Raw genomic sequence first — 25,509 nt, 5'->3', positions numbered from 1 at the left:
TGTTTTTCAGCAGGTTTTTTTCTCTGCAGAATATAAAACTCAGAGATACATCACAAGACAGTACCAAAAAAATTTGATGCCACTCTTTTAAACAAAAGTAAAACTTTAAAATGTAAACAAGATAAATATGCATACACTGAGCTGAATAATCTCTTTCTGATCAGGTGGAATAACTTTCTAACAGGTACAAAGCCTGTTTGTAATTTGGAGCTTTAAAAATTCAACATTTCCTCATGAAACGTCAAACAGAAAAGAGCACAGAGGAAAACGTTTTTTTCTGCAGAGGCGTTCTAGTCTCAGCAGCAGAATCCACGTTGACAGGTTTTCCAGTCCATCAGACAACAAGCTCATCAGTGAGAGCTTTAATCCACTCTGTTACATAAAGTGGACATCCAAGCCCGCGTCACGCAGACAAACTGATTCTGCGCTCCTCATGTTCTGTTCGTGGGCTCTTAAATTCCTGCCTGCTGCCCCAGCAGCTATGGTTGTCCTGGTGGACCTGCTGCTGATGCTCTTGGACCTGTCCTACTCCATCCTGTGCGCCGTCCTCCAGACCCTGCTCCCGCCCAGGCTGAAGTCCGTAGAGGGGGAGCTGTGTCTGATCACAGGGGCCGGGGGCGCGCTGGGGCGCCTCTTTGCGCTGGAGTTTGCCAAAGAGGGGGCGCAGCTCGTGCTGTGGGACTGCGACACGGCCGCCAACGAGCACACCGCTCGACTCGCACGGGACCTGGGCGTGAAGGTTCACGCGTACACAGTGGATCTGTCCAAGCGCGAGCACATTTACGAGGCCGCGGACAGGGTGAGGGCAGAGGTGGGGGATGTGACCATGGTGGTTAACAACGCGGGGGTGGTGGCCGGACGGAGGCTGCTGGACTGTCCAGACGAGCTGCTGGAGAGGACTCTGCTGGTGAACTGCCACGCGCTGTTCTGGGTGAGTTCGAGCGCGCGCCCTTACGCACACTCGAATGCGCACTTATGTTTGTGTGGATTATGTAACTTCCATTTACATCTGTGCCGGGGTGGTGGGGGATCTTGGGTCATTATTTGTGCACGTGTGTGTGAAGAGACCAGAGTAACACAAACTACACAGAACACCTTAAAAGGTTAAATAATAATAATAAAAATAATGAAGTAGTTAAATAAAGGCTTAGAGTGTCCTATCTAAGCTCTTCATGCTGGAAGTGTATCTCGTGGCACAAAATGAAACAAACATTATGAAAACAGATGAAAGTCCTGTTTTCTGTGCAAATAATGCTTTTAGAATCTTTTCTTTTTCCAAGATTTAAAGAATTGACATTTAAAAAGATAAAGAAATAAAGTTAAGTGCTTCAGAGGATGTTTAACTTTTAACCTTTAGTAGTTCGAGGCCTATACTTCCAAGTTCTGCTTTATGATAATCTCTACTAATTCATCTTTAAAACGTTTTTTGTGGCAATAATACACATCCGTCATTTTAGTAAAACCCTATATTCTTATGTCGCTGAAATAGTTTTGATTAAATTACACAATAACTCGTCATCTGCGGGGAGCTCAGAGTAGAACAGCGTCTCCTCCACATCGAGAGGAACCAGTTGAGGTGGCTCAGGCATGTGGTCCGGATGCCTCCTGAACGCCTTCTTGGGGAGGTGTTCCGGGCATGTCCCACTGGGCGGAGGCCCCAGTGAAGACCCAGGACATGCTGGAGAGACTACGTCTCTCGGCTGGCTTGGGAATGCCTCGCGGTCATGGTTAAAAGGAGAAAGATGGATGGATGGATGGATGGATGGATGGATGGATAGATGGATGGATACACAATGATTCCACATTTAATTCTTTTCTTTTTTTTTACTGCAACAACCATTAAAATTGAGATCAAACAGTTCTTATGTTTTATAACATAAGAACGAACATCAAACATGAATAAATCCACAAAGAAAGAAAGACAAGGTCAAAACAATGAAAAAATGACTAAAAGCTATAAACTATACACAAATTTCCAAGGATTTATTCAAAGGGGTATCACAGTTATGCGTCATAACACTTTTTGATTATTCACGATGAATTTTGAATGAAAACTATGCTAATTGGGGGATCGGTTACTCCAATGTCATTGTAAATAGCTGCTGTGATTGGCAAACTCACCAGTGAGTTCAGACTACTGAGGGAAAACAAACAGGTTTTGATGAGTTCATCCAACATACAGTAACTTTCAGGGACTGTCCACTTCAAAAATCTTAACCCTTGTGCTATCTTAGATGACCCCACCCTTCCATTGACGTGTTCTCCCTACCATGACAAAGGTGGATAAAGGTGGAAAGATTTCATGTAATCCATGGACACCAGTGAAGATCACTGTGACACAGAGCACTGTCTAGTGGGTCTAGATGACCCAACTCCCAACGTTAAAGTGCCTAGGATTGCAACAGGGTTATCCGACTTTGTCATGGTAGGGATAACACGTCAATGTAACGGTGGGGTCATTTAGCACAAGGGTTAAAAGGCCTGAAAGCTTCGGTTCTATAGCTAACAGTTATAGCTCCCATGCAGGCAGTTTCATTTACAAATTGTCGATAAATTTGGAAATGCCCACTGCAGACTTTGATGAAGAGGGTAAAGTAAAAGTACTTTTTGATGAAAATAATATTTCCTAAATTTATAGAGGAAAGTTTTTTTTAGCTTTTAGAGATGGATTTGATCTTTTCTGCCATTGTGCTTTTACTTTTCACTTAAAATTTTCACTTTAAAACCACTGGCAGCTGCATCATGAAGTGTTTTATTGCTTTTAGTTTCCTTATATAAACATGTTTATCGTTCTAAAAAGCATAAAAATTTAGCTTTTTAAATTCAGTATACCGGTAGTTTGATTCTCTCTAATCCAGGTTTCCTTAAAAGATAAGTTAGAGTATTTATCCTTTTGTAAATGTCCCATAGCAAAATTTTACAATGACATTTATCAAGTAAACAAGTGACCATGAAATGCTGCCTCCATTCATGACAACAGGATTTACTGACGCTGCATCATCTCACCCGACAGATGACCAAAGCTTTCCTGCCTCAGATGAAAGCAAGAAACCACGGCCACATCGTGACCATTGCCAGCGCTCTGGGGCTGTTCACCACGTCCTGTGTGGAGGTCCGTGGCGTGGAGAGTGACCTAAAGGTCAGATGTTCCCTCTACATTGATTGTTTTTTTCTTTCAGGATTATTGTGCATCTAAGTTTGGTGCTGTTGGATTCCACGAGTCCCTGGCGCTTGAGCTGCAAGCAGAGAACCAGGGGGGCATCAAAACCACCTTAGTGTGTCCTTATATTGTAAACAACGGGATGTTTGCAGGCTGTGAAATCAGGTGAGAACTCTTCACTAAGAGCTACTTCAACTAGCAGCACCAGAGTAAGACTTTTTTTTTTTTGGCATCTACTAGAAAAGAGCTTCGGAGTCTCATCCCTCCATTGGAGCCTCTCTACACCGTCCAGGAATCCATGAAGGCCATTTTAGGGGAACAGCAGATGGTTTGCATTCCTCGCCTCATATACATCCCCTTCCTCGCAAGAGTGTGAGTCTCCATGAAGTCCTGCAGGAAGCTGCAGGAAAACATTTTTCTGATTTGTAGTCATTTCTGTGAGCAGACTGCTGCCATGGGAGGCAAACCTGGCAACATATCGCTTCATGGGAGGAGACAAGTGCATGCTGCCGTTCATCAACAGGACAGAGACCAAAGTGACCTGAATTCAGCCTAAGAAGCAACGTAAGCTATCGGAGGAAGGTTGTGTGCATTTCAGAATAAAAGGCATCTCAAGGAAAAGTCGTGTTGTTGCAATCCTTCCGTTTACATTTTTTAACCAGGGGTGTAACGGCTAATCGGTTTCTAGTCCAACGATCAATCTGAGGCAGAACTGAATCAAACTATACCATTAAAAAAATAGTTAAATTGATGATCTTCAAAAATACCTTTTGGATTGAGACATGGTAGAGGTTGTGCTAATATTTAATTTACACTTGATTATTTTGCAGGAAATCTGGAAAACTTCCCCTTTAATGTTCAGTAGCAGGTATTTCTTTCAGAGTCTCACTGGTTGAAGTTTGGGCTAAAGATGTTCTGGATCCATTTTAGGTCACTGAAATGAACAAACATCGACTAGGAATCGGATCAGCAACCACAAATTATGATATGGATCGAATCGTTTAAACGGATCATTATTACCCCTACTTTTCCTCAACCTAGATGCTTTTTAGATTAATGATAGATTTAAAGCAGAAAGGCGTCACAACACAAAAACTTCTACACAAGTGCCTCTTTTTTATTCACAATAACAAACAGTGCAGGGAAACATCAACAAATCCCAGGAAAACATGCAACAGAAAACATCTTTTTTAAGCTTCCAAGTATTTTTCAAAAATCATAAAAAGAAACAAACACATTAGAGAAGTTATTCCTCCTGATTTAGGTGTTCGGTGCAGCACTACACTGCTGTTTCCCTGCTGCTCCTGAAATAAAATGACATGTCTGCTCCTACCTGCCCACCTAACATTAGCTAAATCTTTGCAAGCAGCAGAAGAGGGAGCAGAGTGAAAAGATGTTACCGTTGACCCATTTTGGTCTTAAAAAGCCTTAAAACGTCCCCTCAGTGTACACGCCTTCAGTTCAGACCAAAAAAAAGGAATTTATCTGCGATCATCCATTTTTCTGAAGTGTCCTGGGAGCTCAGGTGTCCTTCCGGCTGTTAAGATCTTCAGACCAGCTGGACCGTGGCTGCCTGCAAATAGCCCTGCAGGAACTGGAGGGCCTCTGCGTTTAGACTGGTGCTGAGCATGGAGGGAACCTGCACCACAGACAAAGAGAAAATCCAGATTTAATGTCTTCTCTGCAGAGTAACATGAGAGAAACTGGACACACACTTTATCGTAATACTAGACATTATCCAGACTTATTGTAAAAACCGTTGGGAGTTTGGATTCACACATGACGGTGTTCTGCCTGCAATAAGGGTTCGGGGGGCCTGCGACTAATGATGATGTCACACTATTTGATTGGCTGCGAGTTGGTCAGATGACATATATAATAGTGACTGGACCGGACAAATAACGGTACGACCGTAGAAGAAGAAATGGTGAGTTCCGTTGTAAACAAAGCTGTGGCATACAGCGAGAAGAACTTCTAACTTCTTATTATTATTGTTAGGATTATCATTAAGTGCTTGTTGGCTTATCTATTTTTTTAATCCATGCGGCCAGTTCTTTATTATTGGCAGAACTGACCCAAAAGAGGGTTAGGATTAAGCTAATAAGTGCTAAAAACATTCAGCTGTGGATGAACTTAAACTGGAATAGCATCAGGCTTTATTTTGCCTGGACCCGACTGGAAACACGAATTCACACGATTGTTTGCACGGTTTCTCAGGACTGTTCCCTCAACAGCTGCCTCTGCCTGGAGATACAAATCTCCCGGGAGACACAGTTCTGAGACGGACTGCGGACCTCCTCTGGAGCGCACACGGTAACAGAGCTTGTACCTGGGGGGCTCCATAAGTATTGGTCAGGATCACATCAATAACGTTTGGAACGGTCTTCGAGGCAAAAAAATGATGGATGTACAAAAAAAAAAAAGAAAAAAATCATTAACTTGCCTTAAAAATCTGAACAGAATACTATCCGATCACATAATCAGAAATTGGGCCCAATCACGTCATTTCAGACTCCATCAGAATCGAATGTCAAGCTTACCATTACAGAGAAATACTGTAGTCTGCATTTCATGAACGGATCTCAACATTTTATCGGTGTACAGCGCAGCAGAATACGACAGTTTGAGCAGCAGGAACACAAAGACGGTTCGATTAAGTTGGCAAGATATTTGCACTTTCTGATTTTGAGGCTCAAAAACTCTTAAATGTTTTAAACAGAACTCAACCCAAACAATGACCTACAAAGGCAGTTCGACAGAAAAGAGATCAGGTTTCCGTTTCTTTTTTATGAGAATAGATCTCTGTGCTGCAGACAGTGAAAAGGCTGCCAAGGGACCGTCTACAAAGAGCAAGCTCTGGGAAAAAAATGAGAAGAAAAATAATAAAAGCAACAATGTCTTAAAAACAACCAAAACGGAGATGGTTAAATTGATCAGAGGGAAAATACTACGATTTTGGAAGAAACTAATTTTTATTTTTGAAGAACTTTTCATAGGGGTCATAATTACCGGTAATCAAAAACGGTCAATAGCTCTGAAGATACTAAAACTGCAATCCCCTTTTTCACTACTTAATAATTAACTATTTTTTTTCTAGTTGATAGTTGCACTATTTGTACGGTATTGTTCATTCTTCTTCACTGAACTGCCCTGTTTAAGCGATGAAGAATGATCAAGTAAAGTGAATAAAATAAAAAAATAGGTGAAAACCTTGATGTGTTTATTTTGCATTTATTTCATTTTTTAGTGCGTTACAAAAGTATCAGTGAGGTAGTCTATTGGCAGATACTTTAAAACAAATGACTTGGAATGTGAAAAAAAAAAAAAAAAAAATCAGGACTTGCCTCCTATGACACGACTTTCAAAATAAACCAGCAAGCTTTAGCGGAACAAACCAACAATGCAACAAAAGGGGGAAACTAAATGCATCCACAATCTACTGAGACTAATGTAAAAACCGAAGAAACAACATTGTTCAGAGCTCTACTCCTACAAACAAATGGCGTTGTGTTTTCTTGAGCACCACTGAACCTGCCCCCCACCCACCTCCAAACGGGATTAAAGAAGAACCTGTTCAGGATGACCTTACCCGTCCAGGACAGGCCGTAGAGAGCTTGTGGAGTGATTGGGCCAAAAGGATTTTTGGATTGCCCACTGCATCCCCAATGGGATCATGCTCCTTTTTTCCAGCAAAGGCCAGCTGTGAAAAGGCTGTTTGGTATCCCGGTGTGTCTTCGATGTCGATGAAGTGCTCGTCGTCAGGAATGCTGTCGTCTTCTGGTAACTCGAACAGACCGATGAGAGCCTGAAGCAGCGGGGTCCTGGTGAAAGAGCACAGAGGAAAACTACAACAACTAGAAAAACTTCAGGATTTCTCCCTCTCCTTCACTCTCTACACGTAGAGCTGCCGAACTCTAGTCGGAGGATCGCGGGTTCGGTTCCCGCCTCGCCCACCCATGTGTTGAAGTGTCATTGGGCAGGACACCGAGCCCCACATGGGTCCTGGTGGTTATAGGTTGGTGCCAGTGTTCAGCAGAGGAGCCTCCATCAGTGTGTGAATGTGAACGGGACGGTTACCGTCAGGCGCTTTGGGCCAGATAAGTATTCACCGTCTGCCATTTAGTTTTAATTTAAATCAGACATTTGAAATGCAGCAACACAATACTTTTGGCTAAAGCAGAGGTGTGATGCAACGGACTGGTCAGATCAATATCAACCACCAGAAAAAACTGTTTGATTCATTTGCAGGAGCGGATGTCTTTCTTTGAGTTTCACTTTGTGGGGAATAAGTTGCATCATTCTTTCTCAGACCTGTGAGATGCTAAACAAATCTAAAGTTAAAAAAAATAAAATAAATCAGACTTTGCCACCAACTTGAGTAACTTTTGCCCCAGACAGAGGAGTGTCTGGCTTCTGCCAACGGAAGGTAAAAAAATACATTCAAATGGATTAGAAAAGCTGATGGGGAGCATCTTATTGAAGTTAGAATACTTCTGATTGATACGGAGAGCCTTCCTGTAAGCCAAATGTTGTGAGTTCAATGCTGGAGTTTAATAAAGCTTAATTAGGTGAGATGAGGAGGATTTCCCCCCTCTGTCCTTAATGGATGCGTTAGCAGACAGCATGTCAGAAATGACAGCCTAGTGTCCATTAGCTAAGCTGCAGTCTCTAACGTCAACATTCCCATAGATTTCAGCTGTATTTCCTATTCTGTTTAAAGACATGCAGTTAATTATCCACCAACCGTCAAACATCAGGCTGAAAGGCAGGATGGATTCAGAAACCCTCAAATCTCACAAAGGTTTGCCATAGATTTAAAAAAAAAAAAAAAGATTTCATGTAATCCTTTAGTGCAGTGTCTTTCAACCCGCGTGCCGCGGCACACGCGTGTTCCGTGAGAGATGCTCATGTGTGCCGCGGGACATCACACAGTTGGTCTTTTTTGTCTAAAAATTATCAAGCATGCTGGGATTATAAGTATTATAAGATTATAAGAAGTAAAAAAGCATTTTAATAAACTGGAGGGGGAAAAAACCTGGGCAAACTTGACACTAATTTAGTTGAAATGATTGATTGTGTGATTTGCAGCCCTGAGACAGACTGGCGTCCTGTCCTGGATTTCCCCCCGCCTTCGCCCATTGGTGGCCGGGATAGGCTCCAGCAGCCCCGTGACCCCGAAAGGGACAAAATGGGTTTAGAAGATGAATAAATATTACTGAAAACTATCACAACTTTTAGGGAAAACGGCCTCAAATGTTTACGCGAGAAACTGGAGGGACTTTACATCAAGACAAACTACAAAGTTTCTTTTTCTTTTTTTGGCTGCTGGATTTTTGTCAAGGAAAAAGTGTACCTTGCCTCAAAGAAGGTTGAAAAACACTGCTGTAGAAATTGGATAAAAACGGCTGCATTTGAACCGATGTCTCACCAGAGTTTGGTGTATTCCGTGTCCATCATTGCCGGACACTCGGTCAGGATCTTGGTGATGCCCACAGCACAGATCTTCTTCTCAATGGTTCCAGAAACCTTCTGAACCTCCGGAATAATGATTTTCTCCAACACCATGCCGAACATTCTGCCATACAAGAGAACTTCAAATGGGTTTGTCGTCACCTTTTGTCAACTCATCCATGCAGACGTGTGGAAAAGTGTATGTTTTTGTCAAAATGTTCATCCAAACACACAGATAACCTTGATATTAGCAGATGCCCAAAGCTCTAAACATCCACATCCTATCTGATATGGGCATTTCTAATTTTAAAAGTTGTGCTTTTTCCAAGACATAGTTGTAATTTCATGAAATTAAAGTTGTAAATTGACAAAAAAATAAAGCAGATTCTGCAGGATTCTTAAGCAGATTGATGTCCATCCAATTTCTCTAAAGTGTCTGCAAATTAAATTACGCAGGTAACGTTTGATAGTCTTTGTTAAAAAAGCAAAATGTAACATTTTTATTTTTGTGTAAAATGATGACTTTTGAAAGCATACATTTTTTGTCCCAATTATATGACTTTAGTCCTCGTGAGTTTGTTAATTCGTCTTCTTTTATGGTGGCTCTAATTCTCAATTATGGGGAATAAAACATGTTTTTTTTTTAGTTACTACTTGCTGTTTTGAAATAAAGCAAAATTTGTTAATTTTTTTTTAATGTGTGGATCAACTTTAATACCAATATTAATAGCATCTATATTCAGTAGCAGTTTCTGGCACGGGCAATACAGGCAATTGCCGGGGCGCAAATTTAAAAGGGGGCGCTAATTTAAAGGGGGCGCAACCCCCGTGCTTGGAAGAAAAAAATAAAAATAAAAGTTAATAATTGGATGTAGTGGGCTTTACAGGGTTAGAAATGTCTCAATAAAATTAAAAATGCTTTTCATCCCGTTTGATCCTTAAACCAGACGGTGAAGAAAGAGCACACCGACAAACATGTGGGAGGGTTCAGCTTCTTCAGCAAAGAACATTTTAACATTTACAGAGGATTAAACTCTTTACTTTTAACAATAAATCCAGGAACTTCTACTCATTTTGATTTTTGGGACTTTGAATGTGAAAAGAAATGTGGCAGTAAAAGTTTAAATAGTCCTTTAGGGTTTCATTTTCCACATTTGTGAAAGACATTAGCGAGAAAACTACTTTAATAAACGGAAATGATGAGAAAATTAGGAAAAGGCTTTACTTTGGCTGGATGCTGTCAAAGATCTCCTGAAGTGCGATTGCTCCATATTTGACACAGTACAGGTTGATAAACACCAGGAAACCTTTAAGAACATAAAAACAGTCAAATATGGTTGCAAAAAAAAAACAAAAAAGACCAGAAACAACAAAATAGAAGGAAAAAGAGAGATGTTACTGACTTTTGATGAACTTGGTGGTTTTAGAGCTTTGTAGCCTCTGGAAAAGCAAAATGTAGATCTGTTTCCTGTACTGACCGATAGATTCCCTGAGAAAAATACTCCAAAAAGTCAACAACTCCTCAGATTTCAAATTGGAGAACGTGAATTGTATTAGACCTACGGAGGCATGTTCTCTATGATGCTGTTGAGAAGGTAAAAGCCCTGGTGGTCGTTGGCTTTGGAAGCAATCAGTTTCTGGAAAACTCCGAGCAAACCGGGCTTGAAGGGAAACACGAGAGAAGCGGGAAAACGTTTCACATCAGCGACCAACAGGTCCGTTTTTCCAGTTCATGCAGATGTTAAAGAATTGTCGATAAAAAGTACAAACAGACATATTCCAGGTAGGCCTGCACTATAAATCGTCAAAAACTGCGATAAATGGTCAACCTAAATGTTTGCAAACGTAATATCTCGTGCTTGAAGAATTTGACGAATCAAATACAACCCATTTGACCAATCAGATGGAGCCCTTTTATGTTTGAAGCCCGCCACCTATGTAGACATGGATCAAAAGTGAAATAGAAATGATGCACATTGTTTTTGTTTTGCCACTTGTTCTTACATCTCAAGTCACAATGTGGATCACTAATATCACAAGTTTTCCTCACGTCATGCAGGCCCAATTCATGGCAGGAAACAACAGAAACACGGCATACTATTTTATCAGCAGCTGAAGCGGCGATGCTGGCTCCTCCCTTCTCCAGGTAAGCTTGGAGCAGCCGCACCAGAGGGGGGATGTTTCCCGTCCGCTCCCACAGAACCGGCTGCAGCAGGTGGGGAAATAAGGCCATATAGGAAGACGGGATGGAGTTGGAGTGGATCTCCAAAAGGAGAGACATCACCTGGAACACATACGGAAGAAATTCTGCAAAAGAAAAAAGGGGGAAGAAAATGACACAACCGCGTGACGAAGAGAAGCTCATTTGACAGGAGGAGGATCGAACCCTGAACATCATTCTGAAGGATCTCCGTGAAGACGGGGAAGAGGGCTTCCTCAAAGCTGCTGACTGTCGTCGGGTTAGCTTTGCAGGTGATCCTCACAGACAAGCACAGAGACTCAAACAGGTAGTGATTAAAATGAGGCTTGCTGGGATTCTGAAAAGAGAAACAATGAAAGACTTGATTCATGCATTCAAAACACATGAGCTGCATATCGATCCAATACCCAGCAATGCTTTCTTTACCTTACTAACTAGGAGGAGCTTGTGAGTGAGCTGACCAATCAGAGTGGGAATATAGGGCACTATAGTCTCCTGGAGCAGCGAGAAGCTTCGCATTATAGCTTCACCAACGAAGAAGAAATGACAGCCGTGAGAGCATGGACTACTGTGGGTCTGAGAGAGTCAGCGTGCACACAGAAGACGTTTACCTTTCATGATGTACTCGTTCTCTGCAGACCCTGGGAGGGTCAGGGCCTTGAACAGGTTGGTGAGCAGCTGCTCTATATAAGGTGCCATCTCTGCAGAAGAGATTCTGAAAACACAGAAGGACAAATGAGAGCCAAAAACGTCAATAAAGGTCCATGTTTCCCTGGTTTATCTTCAATGAGGGGGGGTTTAACGGCCTGTTGAACGCGTCCATCAGGAGCTTTGCTCCCCAGAAAAGATTGTATTGAGGCGGAGCTTAACCACACAAGACGCCTGCATCCTGGAAACGGTCAAAACTAGTTTTAAATATCCATCCATCCATAAAAAAACTGAAAATACAAAATAAAACCATTTTAATAGTTCAAAGAGCTCACACCAAAGCAAAAGTTATCATGAAATAAAAACCTGCACTGAGCAGATTAAGATAAAAAGATATTCACTGGATTAGTAGTTACTGGATGTCAAATACTTTTCAAAATAAAAGCATGTGATGCACAGTAAATCAACACAGAAAAAAAGCCACAGCAAAACAAGATGAAGAGTCCCTAATCCAACTTTGACTCACTCTGGAAAGTATTTATAGCTCAAACAGAAAATAAACTGTTATTTGTCTCAACAGATCAGTGCGGGACTTCTGCTCAGACAGAATCTCAACACTGAAAATGAATATGTAAAAATGTATTTATAGAGATCCAGAAGTCAAAGCTGCATCATACCTGATGCAGGTGTATTGTAACCTTTCTTCTGATTCATTATTTCACGTAAACATTAAAGACGTAAAAACAGGCTGAGCATCGAGCTAGATTCTTTTTTTAAGAACTGACCACATTCCTCAATTCTTTTAAGTATCTGAAGAATAATTTTTATTCAATACTCCGGTCAATGTGAATGTTGTTTATGTCAGTGAGTTAGTAAAGGCTGCACGCTAGATTTAAGTGACATTCAGCACCAAAAAACATTCAGCAATTCTTGATCACAAATGCTAACCGATATGATGAGTTGATTACTTTTTGTTCTCGTTTCTTTAACAAGTAAGAGTGGAATCTGAGGACGAGGAAAGGGAAGCTGGCGTGTTTGATAGAAATTCAGCCCAGCTGTTCATTCCAGATACAGAAGATGAGGACTTTGATGGATTTTTGGATGCTGACAGATGACTGAGAAAATACAAAAATAAACTCAGTTTTGCTCCCACTGCCTTTTAAAAAAAAACACACATTAGCGTGCGTGTTTTACCGGTATGTTTTAACGTGTCCACGCCTTAAAACCCGGTGCGCCTTTTGTATTTGTTAAATACAGAAAAAGCACCCGTCACTGACACTGCGCCCTATCATCCTATATGGTTGTGAAAATACGGTAAGTTTCTAAGACAAAACCTTTTCTAATCCTGTTGCACATAACTATTTAAAATTATGATGGAAAAAGGCCTCGTTCAGAAACCGGTACCAAACTCCAACCAAAACCTGGATTGCTAACCAGCTCCATAGACTGGTATGTTTCAAAACAAAAGGCATGGACTTGTGTCTGTGACACTCACAGAGTGAGGTTGCTGGGGCCTTTCATGGTGAACAGCCTCTCCAGAGCGTGGGCAGCATAGGTGTGCTGCACTGTGCTCTCGGCCTGCAGGTGCGTTATCAGCAGAGGGACGGCTTGCAGCAGATGTTCTTTGGGAAGCTGACCGGAGACAGAAACCGTCAGGAGGGATCATCTCACTTCACATCAGACCATCAGAAAACGACAGCTTCTTACCTGACTTCTGAAGATCATGACGTATTTGATGGCGTCTGCCTTCAGCACTGGGAACTCATTCACTAGAAGATTAGGAAAGTACGAAAAGTCACAAAAGGTTGATTTCACGATACAAAAACTGCAAAACGGAAAAGAAATACTAGAATTATAGAACAAAGTTCTGACTAAAGAGTTTCTATTTCTCCTTAGCAAACTCACTAAACTGATCATTTTTTAGAAGACTGATAAAGAAACGGGCAGTTATAGTTAACCCTTTCATACCCAGGCATTAGCTCCACTATTTACATTATTTCAGCTACCGTAACCTTTACGCAATTAACGTAATTCGGAGGAGAAAAGCAGCTTTGAGCTGAAATGCAAAACTTTACAGAACAGAAGAGACGTGTTTACGCAGTAAAACAGCTGACTCCCGTTGATTGCATAAATGGTCAAAGAGTTAAAGCATTTCACCCCCAATGTTAAAGGTTTAAAATTAAGAACAGAAAACGGTTTATTAGAATAAATAACTGGGGAGAAAATATGTCTCCTTGATTTAATTCTAGACATCCATTAATAAAAGCTACCAGCTAATCTGGAAAAGCACTCTTACCATTGGAGGACTTGAGATCTGGGAGAATGTGGTTCACAAAGAATTCTATTAGGTTCACCATCTCATTGGCTTGAGTTATTCCGTGCTGTCAGCAAAAACATTTAAAAAGTGTTGTAATGTCGTTACAGAAGACACATCAGCCTCACGTGGACAGACTACCTTCTGTGTTTGGGCTTTGGATGCCAGAGACGTGACCAGATAGATGGCAGCATCCTTATGCTTCCAGTTCTCCTTTGGGCTCTTGGCGTATTCTCCCAGCATTGAATTCACATAGCCAGAGAAGATGGCCGTGACCGGCCCCTCAAAGAACTTACACAGGCACCGCACCAAGTCGCACGCTGCCCTGCGGCGGGTGTCGATGTCTGAGGGCAGAGTACAAACTGATGTTACCCACCAGAAATCAAACAAGCTGATGTCTGCTTAGTCTAGGGGTCGACAACCTGCGGCTCTTTCATGCCTGTGCTGCGGCTCTCAGTGGTTTAGTAAAATAACTGACATGTTCTAAGATTGTCGTGGTGCCTTTAACACAGTCAGGTGGCGCGAGCGGGCAGGAGGACAGAGCAGTGTGAACGCGCGGAGGGGGCATGTCTACAGCTGTGAACGGCGACCAGAGTCTGTTATGGGATGGAAAGTTCTTCCAAAAAGACAGTACCGTAATTTCCGGACTATAAGCCGCTACTTATTTCTGGCGCTTACAGCCCTGCGGCTTATTCAGTGACGCGGCTAATTTATGGCTTTAATTGGCGGCCGCCGTGCACGTACTTAAAGACTCAGTGAATGGTTTGAATTCTCTATCTAACACCAAGCGCAAGTCATTTATTTTTCAACACACCTCTTGTGACACCGTCACATTGAAAAAAGTAATGAAAAGTATGATGAATGAAAATGTAAAATATAAGGAGAAACGAAAGGGAAAATGCATATGAAAAGAAAATGTGGGAATTATAACAAAAAAAATCCTGTGTACACTGCCTATGAATATGAAAATCGGCGTCATTGACTATGGGGCTTTTGACTGGGTGAACCTTCATAAGAGGCGGAAACCAGAGGTGATTTAAAAAAAAGAGGAGCGGGAGACGCTGAAGAGGGACGTCAGACGCTGAAGGAGGGGGGTGTGGCGGTGCCAGACGCGGAAAGTCTGCAGCCGCAGCTTGTCATCCCTTCGTTTTCATCCAACAGTAGTGGAAGAATAGCGGGAGATTAATTAAATATAACCTTCATCTTGGCGGAGCGCTTGCGGGAGGACCGGGTCCCGGAAGCGGCGTTCTGGACGGGAGGAGCGCACCCGAAGGAGCAGTTCTGGATTCCCTCTGGGAAGCGGTGAGATCGACCCTATATTCATTTTTTGGGATGTACTTTTTTTTTTAGTCATGGTACCATGTGAAGATTGAGACTTCATTTTTCCGTTTTGGAGGAACTTTTTTTTCCACCGGATTATTCAATATTTTTTTGTTTTGCATCATACCAGGAGCGGACGGAGAACTATTGACTGTGGATCTCTCTTTCTGTTTTTTTTTCTTTCTTCTTGTTTCAACGGGTTCGTTTGTTGCGGGAAAAAGGATGTTTATTTATTAGGGGTTTTCCTGTGGGAGTATTTTGTGTTTCTTCTGGGTTTTTTTTGGTCAAAGGATTGTCAAAGACAATTTCAGTTTTCTGTCATTATAAAAACGTCGTTTTGTGACTAGCAGATGTAGTGGCTGGTTTATTTTGTTTGTGTGTATCTGGGTGTGTTGGCTTGCATTACATGGTGAGGAACCCCTTGGTAATGTAACCATCAGAAGACCTTGTAAATGGTTTTTTTGAGTGTTACACTCTAAGCATCCAAACAGCGTGGACTTGACTTAAGGTCTTAGACACTTCAGTCACGGTTCAACAAAACAAAACACGCATGCCCGGCCGCATCCCAGAATCCTTTGGTGCCATTAGACCCAACGTGCACGTGATCGCCACTACAATATGATGAAGCTTTCAAGTTAAAAGCAATCGTTAAAGCAGCGTGAAAAAATCCACCATCACCAACGGGTTTGGAAAAGCTGGTCAGCTGCGTGACGGAGAGAACAGCGCATGGAGTGAATTTACCTCTGAGTCATAGTGACTCGGCTGGCTGCACGTAAATATGTGGGAATAACATCAGCCTTTATTTTGTCGGGACACGACTGGAAACACAAATCGACGTGATCGTTTGTACGGTTTCTAAGGACTGAGCGGAATTTTGCATTGAAAAGCTCACACCGACCCACAGCCGCGTGTGAGCTGGAGACATGTTCTGCTGCTTGTTCACATAGAGCTGCGGGGCCGATGTCAGTCTGATGGCTCCCACACGTAACAACGCATCCGCCCCTCATCAACAAAACGTTCAGTATTAAGTCCGATTGCTTTGCACAGACACGATTTGCTCCGTCCACCGGCGCAATGGGGACGAAGCGTTCTTCCCTGGAGCCGCCCTGGCCAGAACTGTCGGAGAAGATAGGAAGGAGAGACAAGAAGCGCGCGGGAGCGCAGAGCGCAGAGGCGTCCGCGGAGCAACAGTGTTTGTTGTGAAAGGAAACTTCTGACGCACGCGCCGCGCTGAGGCGCGCGTATTGTGCCGAGGCGCACGCTTTTCAGTCGCCGCCGCTTTATTTTACTGGTGTGTTTTTTTTAACCAGCCCTGTTACTCCCATAACGCTGCCGCAACACAAGCGGAGGGAGAGCTGTTCCCGTTCACCCCTCCATGCACGGCTGATACTTGCTCATACTTAAACACATACAACAGTGTGGCGAGCCGGGCATTGGCCCCGCCTTTAGCCCCTAAAACTCATGGGAAATGGGGAATAGCGGATGTAAATTTCCTCATCATAACTGAGGGATGTAATGTTGATCATATGGTTACTGTTTGTCATTTTATGTATGATACCTAGATTGTCAATAAGTAAAAAAAAATAATAAAATAAAAAAAACATAACTGAGGAACTTGTGAACAGAATAGAGCTGCATGCTGTTTGACAGATGTAGGTGTATTCAAATACATGAGCCTGAGGCAAAACTGACTCCACCCACAGTGTGCTGATGAATCACACTTATTCTGGGAGTCAGGACGTGTTTTGTGAGGACGACAATGTTGCCTAATACATGCGGCTTGTACTCGGACGCGGCTTGTGTATGTATAAAAGTAGTTAAACACGTGAAAACGGGTGGGTGCGGCTTGTAATCGGGTGCGCTTTATAGTCCGGAATTTACGGTACATGTTGAATGAGGTTGAACGAGAAGTGAATAAAAGCCTTGTCGTGCAGAACCTCTCCAGGTCGTCTGTCGACCAGATGCTATACTTTTGTGAGCGGGTCGGAAACAGGAGCGGGTCAGAACCAGGCGAGCTGCTCGTCGCTCGAGCGGCCCCCCTGTGCTGACGACTACGGTCGGCAAGCAGTAAACAAGAAAGGTTCATAAAAAGAATTTTAAAAAACAAAAACAGAAAAAATTACGGGATGAGTATTAGATTAAAAAAAAAAAAATCTAAATGTGGACATTTTCTAAGTGAAGTTCTATGTGACCATCAACCTGTGTCACCGCCACAACCAACTCCTGCCGGCGTGCGATTCCAACAATGTTCCGACCCAGGAAGGACAAGGATGGAGAATTTAGAGAAAATTGAAGTTCCTGAAAAAAACTACATTTAATGGCATCTGGGCAGATTTGTTTGCTTTCTGCGACTTTACCAGTATGATTGATATGTAATGGGGATTTGGGAAACAACAAAGTCTCAAATGTGGCGAGACATCCCAGAATTAACACGCAGCTTTAGCCCAAACACATCCTGATCCTGAGGGAAAAAAAAGTTGTTTGTTGAAAATAATCTATAGGAGAATCAGATTAACTGCTGGTTAATTACAACATATTTGCTAGTTTTGTGGACTCTCAGGAAATATTTCTCATCGGAACCCATTAAATGAGAGGGGATACGAAAAATCTCTCTAGGAACTTTTCACTGGAAACACCGGGTTTTCCAAAGGCTGTTGCGGCTCCCTGTGTTTTAATTTCTGTGGGAAACTGATCCAAATGGTTCCTTGAGTGGTAAAGGTTGCCGACCCCTGACTTAGTCTAATGGACTAAAGACATCTGAACATGTTCAAATAGATACACATTTAAAAAAAGGGAGTTAATCTAGATCACTCATTACCTGATCCCTCAAGATCTCTTCGGATGTACTCCTCTGAATTATCTTCAAAAGCTTCTTCATCTGCACCTAATCAGGAATGGAGTTAAAAAAAAGAAGCTTTGAGCAGACAAGAATCTGGATCCTAAACACTCAAAGGGAAGCCACTTACTTCTGAACTCCATGTTGGGGACGATGACCTTCTCACAAATGCTGGTGAGCGTGCTCTGGTCCTCAAACAGATTCTTGTAATGTGGCCTCTCACACACCGATGCCAGGAACTGGATTGCATTACTTACAAGCTGCAGCAAGACACGGTACATTGTTAGCACAAGCAATGATACAAAAAACTGGAGGGTTTTCATTGGTTGCCTAGTGCACCCACCAGGTCGTATTTCACTTCCTGTCCGGTGGAGACCAGCAGATTCCAGATGGCAGTGACAAAGCGAGGCAAGTACGGCTGGAATTCCTCATCATACTTCTGAGCGTAAAGGGCAGCGTTATCACAGATCTGAGACTTCAGCAGCTCCAGAAGACCCGCCTCCTCTTCATCCTGAGGAACAGACGGACGACAAACAAAAATGGTTTTTGTCCCAAAGAAGAAAATCTCAACACTTAGTGCATTTAAAGGAAACGTGACGCACGTCCGTTTGAAGAAGTTTGTTATCCAAAGTCAGTAAGCCGTGAAAATTGGTCATCCAGGTTTCCATGTTGTCTTCAAAAAATTCTGGAAGGTCCTGAGTGGAAAGGCAGAGAACAGTCAGAAATCAACATTCAGCCATTCTCTTCTGCTCATCCAGGACCGCGGGGGCAGAAGTCCAGGCAAAGACGCCCAGACGACCCTCTCTCCAGCCTTGTATTGGGGACCTCGTTCTTTGGGTCATGACCATAGGGGAGTACTGGAATTAGGGATGTCATGCGACTAATGTTTATGTGGAATAAATTATTCGTGACCTGTCTATTTTAAAACAACAATTTTAACCTGATTACTGCTGCAAAAAGGCTCATTTTGAGATATTTACCTTTAAATTCATGACATTTTACTTTTACACCAACAAGGGGTTTGTTTTCCACACTCTTAAACCATTAAGAAAAAACAAAACAAGAAGAAAACCTTTAGGTCCAGAGTGCTCTAATTTAACAGATTAAACACTAGGAACACCTTTCTAAACAATCCGAAAAAATGTTGACCACAAACTTCTTCTTCATCCCATAATGTACATGTCGACATACCTAATTCCACAGTTTATGTCTAATGTCATCAGCTCCCTGCGTACCCCATTCGTTCATGAGAACGAACACCTCGCCTGGCTTTTCCCCTTATAGGACAGATATAACCCCGTGGGGCATTGTGGGCTTGTTTGCGTTAGTTCTGTAAAGAACTACAAAGTCGCACATTCACAGCAACAACGTGCCCGTCCAACCCTAACCCGCGCGGTGTCGCGGTTAACGCCTGTGTTTATGTTTGTCCTGAAGGCAGCAGTGTCTTCGCTAAGCGTGTGTAAGAAAAGAGGAAAGGAGACGCGACGCGCAAGCCATTGTGTGTGTGTGTATGTGCTGGAAGGCCGGCAGCGCTGTCTTCGCTAAGCGCGGGTGTAGGATAAGAAGGGATGGAGATGCGTGAACGTGAGGTGAGTGTGTGAGCATTCAGCTTGTGTTACTCAGGGAGAACAAAAAAAAAAAAAAGTTTCTTCAAAAGAACAGAGACTGGTTATTTTATTAACCTGTTCTGGGGACTCTGAGGGTCCAAAGGGGCGTTAACGTGCCCGCGCCTTAACACCCGGTGCGTCTTTTGTATGTGTCAAAAATGGAAAAATCCCCCGTAACTGAGACCGTGCCCAATGACCCCGTGCGCCCTATTGGTCGTGAAAATACGGTATGTAGGTGTTTGTAGAAGGACTGTGTGCGTCAGCGCTGCGTGTGTAGGAGGAAGGAGTGCACACACGTGTGTTGGAGGTGCGTGTTGATTCTTCTGCAGCGGACCGCTCTCTAGCTACAAGCGAGCCTTTACCTGTGCTCTCTGGTAGAGACAGCTTCTCAGAATATTATATATTTTCTTTCTCTCTTTCGGCTTTTCCCATCAGGGGTTGCCACAGCGAAACAACCTCACTTTCGAGGATGAGTCGCATGGTTAACTTGGCAATGTTTTACGCCGGATGCCCTTCCTGACGCAACCCTCTCAATTTATCTGGGCTTGGGACCGGCACAGAAGCAAAGAAGGGAATAGGGAGCAGCCCGGATTCGAACCCTGGTTTCACGGACGGAAGGCCCCGCAAACCAGCACGAGCTAAACCGGCTCCCATTATATATTGTCCAGTAATAAACAGACTGCAGAAACTTTGTCACTTTTCTAGTAGCCATGAAGCCTGACACCCATGAAGAACACGGGGCAGGAGGCTCCGCCTTTGTTTACACAGACACATAACTTTGCGCTGCAAAAAATAGTTCCCAAACAAAACATGTAGTGATATTCATGGAAATCTAACAGTGCGTGTTCATGTTTGGTGTTACAGAGTGAAGGAGAACAGTAATACCCCCCCCCCCCCCCCCCAACACATAATTCTCCGGCGGGCGGCCGTGTCGCTCACTCAAGAACGCACGCAGGTTGTACTGGAAATGAATACAATGGAAACGAATAATTAGAACGCAGTAAATTTGTCGTATTTCCTCGCTAGATGGAAACTTCTGTTGTAGAATGAGGATGTGTTTCTGAAACCGCGCATATGTGAGTAGAGGGAGCGTGTGCAGCGTAGAGGGATGAGAGCCACGCGCCAGCAAGAGGGAGAGAGAGGCGCGGTGCAGGGAGTGAAGGACAACATTAATAAAAGGTTTCCCCCAGAAACCCTTGAAGTCTGACCACAGGACTAGCAGAAAAAGTAAATTACCAGCAAAGATGAACGTGTTTAATGTGTTTATTATAGTTCCAATCACGCACCATAGGCAGAACTTTCAAAAATAAAAAATGTGCGGTGATGAGATAATCGACACTCCCCTAAACGCAATGCATTGTGGTCCATCTTCGCTGATCTAGTGAGCATCGATGCACACTGGTTTTTCGCAGAGACTTCTGGGAAATTTCTAGGGCACTGGATTTTGGAATTGTAGATTCAGACAGCACTAGAAAATGGTGAACGCATTATTTAGTGCACTATGTAGTGCACTAGTGCAGGGAAGGAATTCGGACACAACGATAGATTAAAACTAAATTATGACAATAAAAAAATAAACTATGTGCTAATTTGTCTATAATTAATTGCGATTAACGCAATAATTTGACAATTTGTGCCCTAACTGAAACAAAGATCGAACAGTCATTTGAGAGCTGTGCTTTCTGGCTCAGCTCTCTCGACTAACCAGGACAGAAATCACACAACAGCGGAAAACCAACAAGCTTGCTTTAAAACTGACCACCAGTCCATTTACCTACAGTTTCTGAGGGTAAAGAGAGATGGAGACAATTACCTTAAGCTACATATCTCTTTTGGGTCTATTGTTTTTTCCCCAATAACAAATATTTGGGATGGATAGAAGAAACCAGAACTTGAATTGAAGCCATTTTTACCCAAACCCCAAAATTAACCAAAAGAGTTCCGGTGACCACAGACCAACAAATACTTTCTACAAAGGTTCAATACAAATACAAACAAAAATCTTAACTTTCTTAGCAATTTAATCAAAAAAAACCACAGTCAGTAATGATCTAAAGCAGACCTGAAAGTTGAGGCTGTAGAAAAGCTTGGAGATGAGCGTGAGGGACGAGAAGAGGACCTTCAGGACGTTGACATCAGTAGCATGAGTTTGACACAACTCAATTGTGGCCTGCAACAAACAAAAAGCACTTTATTAAAACCTTATTCTAGTGTGGAGCTATGACAGACGGATGAAAACCAACAGGAAAAATACAAACCTTAAACAATTCAGTCAGAGGTTGGGCAAAAGTGTCCAGAACGAGTTTTATTTCAGACCAAAGTTCATTGGACTTGAACTCGTGGCGATACCTATGGAGAAACAATGAAAGCAATAGATGAAAATGTCAGCATCAAAGATTGAAAAGCGGCCTCTGAGGAAAGTCCCACCTCTTGAAGAGGGAATGTGCCGTGCGAAGGACTCCATTGATGATATGGAAGTCTCCACTTCTGAAGCGAGTCACCATTTCTGTTAGAAGGTCCGGCCACTTCTGAGGAAAGTCTTCTCTCCCAATGATGCTGATGGCGTCACTCAACTGCAGAAAATCATCACGTGTAACCACACATAGTCGTGTAAACACTTCCTTCAGCTCTTTTCAGCCAACGTACCTGCTTTTGTATTTGCTCTGGGCTGCTGAGCATCAAATTCACAATGTTGGCTTTGATGGCTGTTCGGTCGGCTTCTGAGATTTTGTTCGGTTCATCTTCAACCTTTGAGAACCAAACCACAGCAGGGTTCACACATCAAACAGGAAGCAGACAAACAGGCAAAACAGAAACTACTTCACTGCATTAGGCACAGCAAAAATTTGTTTTTCTATAATCAAGTTAAGGTGAAATTATATATACATTTTAAAGTAAATATTTGATCAAATGATATTCTACATTAAAATAACCTCCCATGTTATGAATGACGTGTGTGTACGTAAAATCCCAGCAGAGTTGAGCTGGATGTAAAGACAGAAAAACATACAATCCTCCAGTTTCTTTTGATGTAGTTCTTAAACATGACGGCAGCACAGACTCGAATCACGTTGTCCTGCGACTTCTCCAGCAGAGTGAGAAGCAACAAGGAGTAGTTCTGGTTTCCCTCCACTGATTCGAGGAACTTCTCCGCTGAGAGGAAGGGGTTGGGAAAAGAAAGAAAACCAAAACACGTCCTTCATTACAAAAAATACTTATTGTGTGCTTACAGATATACATTTAGAAATAAACGTATTTAACCATTACTGTAATGATGTAAAGGCCCACCTGGTCTCCTGGCATTTGGGTCTGGGTCCAATGTTTTTCTAAGAACCTCTGTCAGGGACTGGAGATTTGCATCATTGAGCTCCATGATAGTCACTACAGAACAAATAAAGACGGTCAGTGGTGAAAAGAAATATTCATCTTTTTTTTTTTCCATTCATTCATCTTCTGTTTGTTCCCTTTCGGGGTCACGGGGCTGCTGGAGCCTATCCCAGCCACTTATGGGCGAAGGCAGGCAGCCAGTCTGTCACAGGGCCACAATCACACACCCATTCACTCTCACATTCACACCTAAGGACAATGTAGAGTAACCAATTAACCTATGAAGCATTTTTTTTTTTTTTGGATACGATAACTTCCTGCAACCGTGCCTGATAGTCGATGTTCGCCCATACTTAAGTGTCTACACAAAGTTTAGATTTGCTTTATGTTTCTTTATTTGAAATGCACAACTTTTCTTTTACTGGACAATCACAATGCACTTGACCTTTTAAACACACACAACAAAGGAACAAGTATCACTTTAAAACTTTCATACACATATGTCTGTAAGCATTCAGTTCATTTATTCAATACTGGACATAATTATAAACCATACACTCCAAATTGCCAGGGATCTATTAAGAACAACATGCATCTCTATCAAAAAAATATTTATATGAAAACAGTCAATTACAGACTCTGACTGTAATCATAAGCTTCCCAATCTGTTAGGAACAAGTATACATTTAAAAAATGAAGCGTTTCTGAAAACAGTCAGAAGAATGTCGGTAGATTGTTTTAATATCGAACGCAAATGATGCAAATATCGGCTGATACCGGCACCAATACATCACCCATCCCTAATTATAACATACATTCATAAATAACTGATCCTGTACATTAACAGGAAAAACCAGCATTAAAAAAAGATGCACACTTTGCTTTTGATTTAATCAAATCCCAAAAATGTACTCTCTTTCTTCCAGGAAAAAAATACTACTATAAGTTCATTTTCAATGTAAGAATTACATAAACATATAGAATTACATAAAAAAAGGGGGAAAATTGTATAAAAGTTTCCATGAACCAATATAAAGATTCATCTGCCGTTTCCTTCTTTTTTTCTTTACTATAACTATGAAAATATCACAGCAACCAGGTAAAATGTGGAACAAACCCTGAAGTCAAAGTGTTGGATGTGAACTTGTGTCATTTTGTTTTACCTATTAGAATCACTGTAAAACTGAGCAGTGTAACTAGGTAAAATGAGTTAAAAATGTCTATTTAAAATGCCCAAGCTCTGCATCATAATACAATAAATACATAGATAAATATAATCTTGTTTAAGCACAAGTTGCAAAGGGATTATGGGTTTAAGGAAGAAAGTTTAAATTTTTTAATGGAGGCACTTAGATGTTCTTTGTCACTCTTCTTACAATATATTTCCAATTAAATATAAAAACGTTTTGCTTTTTCCCCATTCAGGATGATGCTAAAGTAAATCAAATCCTAGATGGTACATTGCAGATTAGCGACACACAGAGTGAAGAGGTTAAGGGTCACTTCTGCATCTACCCTCATCTAACCCTCTGGTCTGCATCCTCCTCCTTCGCACAGACAACCATCGTGTCCTCCTTCCTACATCCTCTTCAGTCTTCCTCTAGGCCTCTTTCTTGGAAGCTCTAAGCTCAGCATCCTTTTCCTAACATCATCCCCCTAAAACCATCTCCATCTGGTCCCTAAACATCTACCATGATGATCTGTTCCTCTGATGGACTCATCATTGTTGTCACTTCCAATGAGAACCTCATAACTTGAGCATTAACTTGATCTCATTTGAAAGCCTTTCCATTATGACTGTTCACACACAGACGTTGGGAAAATATGCTTAATAACTAGAAAGAGTGAGTGAACACGGATTTACATGCATTAATTTAATAAAACGCCACGTATGTGAAAGATGATTTTACTGTAACAGCACGTGTTCAAGCTGCTCATTCATTGTCAGCTGATAGTTTACATATGTCATATCTCAATAGAGTTAGGACTCGAATGCTTATATCCACTGAGATAACACATTAAAACCCGTTCCATTACCGCAACTGAGTCCGGGTCAGACCATTCTACGTCCAACTAAGCTAGCAAGCTAAAGGGTTTAAGTTTAACACACGTGTGGCGCTGTGGTCTCCAACTGGTTATTGAAAAATAATAAAGAAAGCAAGGTGCATTCTTTACAATTACGTTTACCCCCCATCAAAAAAAAGTCAAATCTACAGTGTTGTTTAAAAGTATATTGAAAAAACTACATATACTCCAACTCCAGTGAATAGACTGATCCATCAGCCGGTACCCAGCGGGCTAATGCTAGCCTGCTAATGTTTACAGCTAACCACAAAGTTAGCTACATTAAGTTCATTATAATTGGGATAGCCGTATGTCTTGATTGAAATTCAACGATCCAACAGACGTATAAGCCAACATTTCCCCTTACCGTGACAGAGTTTTTCGGCTAGGATGTGAAGTCACAGCACACCACACAGTCGTGCTCGCAGCACCAGCTTTCAAAGGAACTGCGCGGTCAGGGTATGGCGCATGCGCACATTTCATGTCCAGCCGCGGACACGCCCCCTGGTTGTCACAGGCATCCATCCACCATCACATCTTTCTACAAGACTAATAAACAAACCCATATCCGATGAGAACAGC

At 42.2% G+C, this 25,509-nt stretch overlaps 2 protein-coding genes across 3 annotated transcripts; one reads left to right on the top strand and one right to left on the bottom strand.

Moving 5' to 3' along the window:
* Positions 1-330: 330 nt before the first annotated feature.
* LOC101170667 (retinol dehydrogenase 10-A) lies at positions 331-3,781 on the top strand. 2 transcript variants are annotated; one of them, XM_004068470.4, is made up of 5 exons: positions 342-931; positions 3,014-3,112; positions 3,180-3,325; positions 3,401-3,532; positions 3,606-3,781. In XM_004068470.4, the coding sequence occupies exons 1-5, from the start codon at positions 434-436 to the stop codon at positions 3,703-3,705; spliced, it is 975 nt and encodes a 324-aa protein (XP_004068518.2). In that variant the 5' UTR covers positions 342-433; the 3' UTR covers positions 3,706-3,781. The 2 variants fall into 2 exon arrangements, with proteins under 2 accessions (XP_020558672.1, XP_004068518.2); XM_020703013.2 differs by lacking the exon at positions 3,014-3,112 and having other exon boundaries at positions 331-931.
* A 475-nt stretch (positions 3,782-4,256) lies between these two features.
* On the bottom strand, positions 4,257-25,400 carry cse1l (chromosome segregation 1 like). Its single transcript, XM_004068469.3, has 25 exons — positions 25,295-25,400; positions 22,825-22,917; positions 22,547-22,689; positions 22,183-22,284; positions 21,964-22,109; positions 21,795-21,885; positions 21,599-21,706; positions 18,532-18,624; positions 18,273-18,440; positions 18,060-18,189; positions 17,912-17,977; positions 13,915-14,117; positions 13,756-13,840; positions 13,167-13,228; positions 12,955-13,091; positions 11,423-11,526; positions 11,238-11,335; positions 10,998-11,148; positions 10,710-10,918; positions 10,175-10,272; positions 10,015-10,100; positions 9,837-9,918; positions 8,589-8,735; positions 6,750-6,981; positions 4,257-4,799 (listed from the first exon to the last, which is right to left on the bottom strand). The coding sequence occupies exons 2-25, from the start codon at positions 22,907-22,909 to the stop codon at positions 4,710-4,712; spliced, it is 2,916 nt and encodes a 971-aa protein (XP_004068517.1). The 5' UTR covers positions 22,910-22,917; positions 25,295-25,400; the 3' UTR covers positions 4,257-4,709.
* Between the last annotated feature and the right edge of the window lie 109 nt (positions 25,401-25,509).

This window comes from Oryzias latipes, chromosome 5 (assembly GCF_002234675.1).
Source record: "Oryzias latipes chromosome 5, ASM223467v1".
NCBI lineage: Eukaryota > Metazoa > Chordata > Actinopteri > Beloniformes > Adrianichthyidae > Oryzias > Oryzias latipes.
The sequence above is the reverse complement of the archived record's forward strand: the minus strand, read 5'-3'. Positions and strand labels throughout refer to the sequence as shown.

Coding starts and splice junctions, on each gene's coding strand:
- LOC101170667 (XM_004068470.4), top strand. CDS start 434: ATGTTCTGTTCGTGGGCTCTTAAATTCCTGCCTGCTGCCCCAGCAGCT. Junction 3,113..3,179: donor TCACCACGTCCTGTGTGGAG/GTCCGTGGCGTG, acceptor TTTTTCTTTCAG/GATTATTGTGCATCTAAGTT. Junction 3,326..3,400: donor TTTGCAGGCTGTGAAATCAG/GTGAGAACTCTT, acceptor GGCATCTACTAG/AAAAGAGCTTCGGAGTCTCA.
- cse1l (XM_004068469.3), bottom strand. CDS start 22,909: ATGGAGCTCAATGATGCAAATCTCCAGTCCCTGACAGAGGTTCTTAGA. Junction 22,690..22,824: donor CCCAAATGCCAGGAGACCAG/GTGGGCCTTTAC, acceptor CCTTCCTCTCAG/CGGAGAAGTTCCTCGAATCA. Junction 21,886..21,963: donor GCACATTCCCTCTTCAAGAG/GTGGGACTTTCC, acceptor GTTTCTCCATAG/GTATCGCCACGAGTTCAAGT.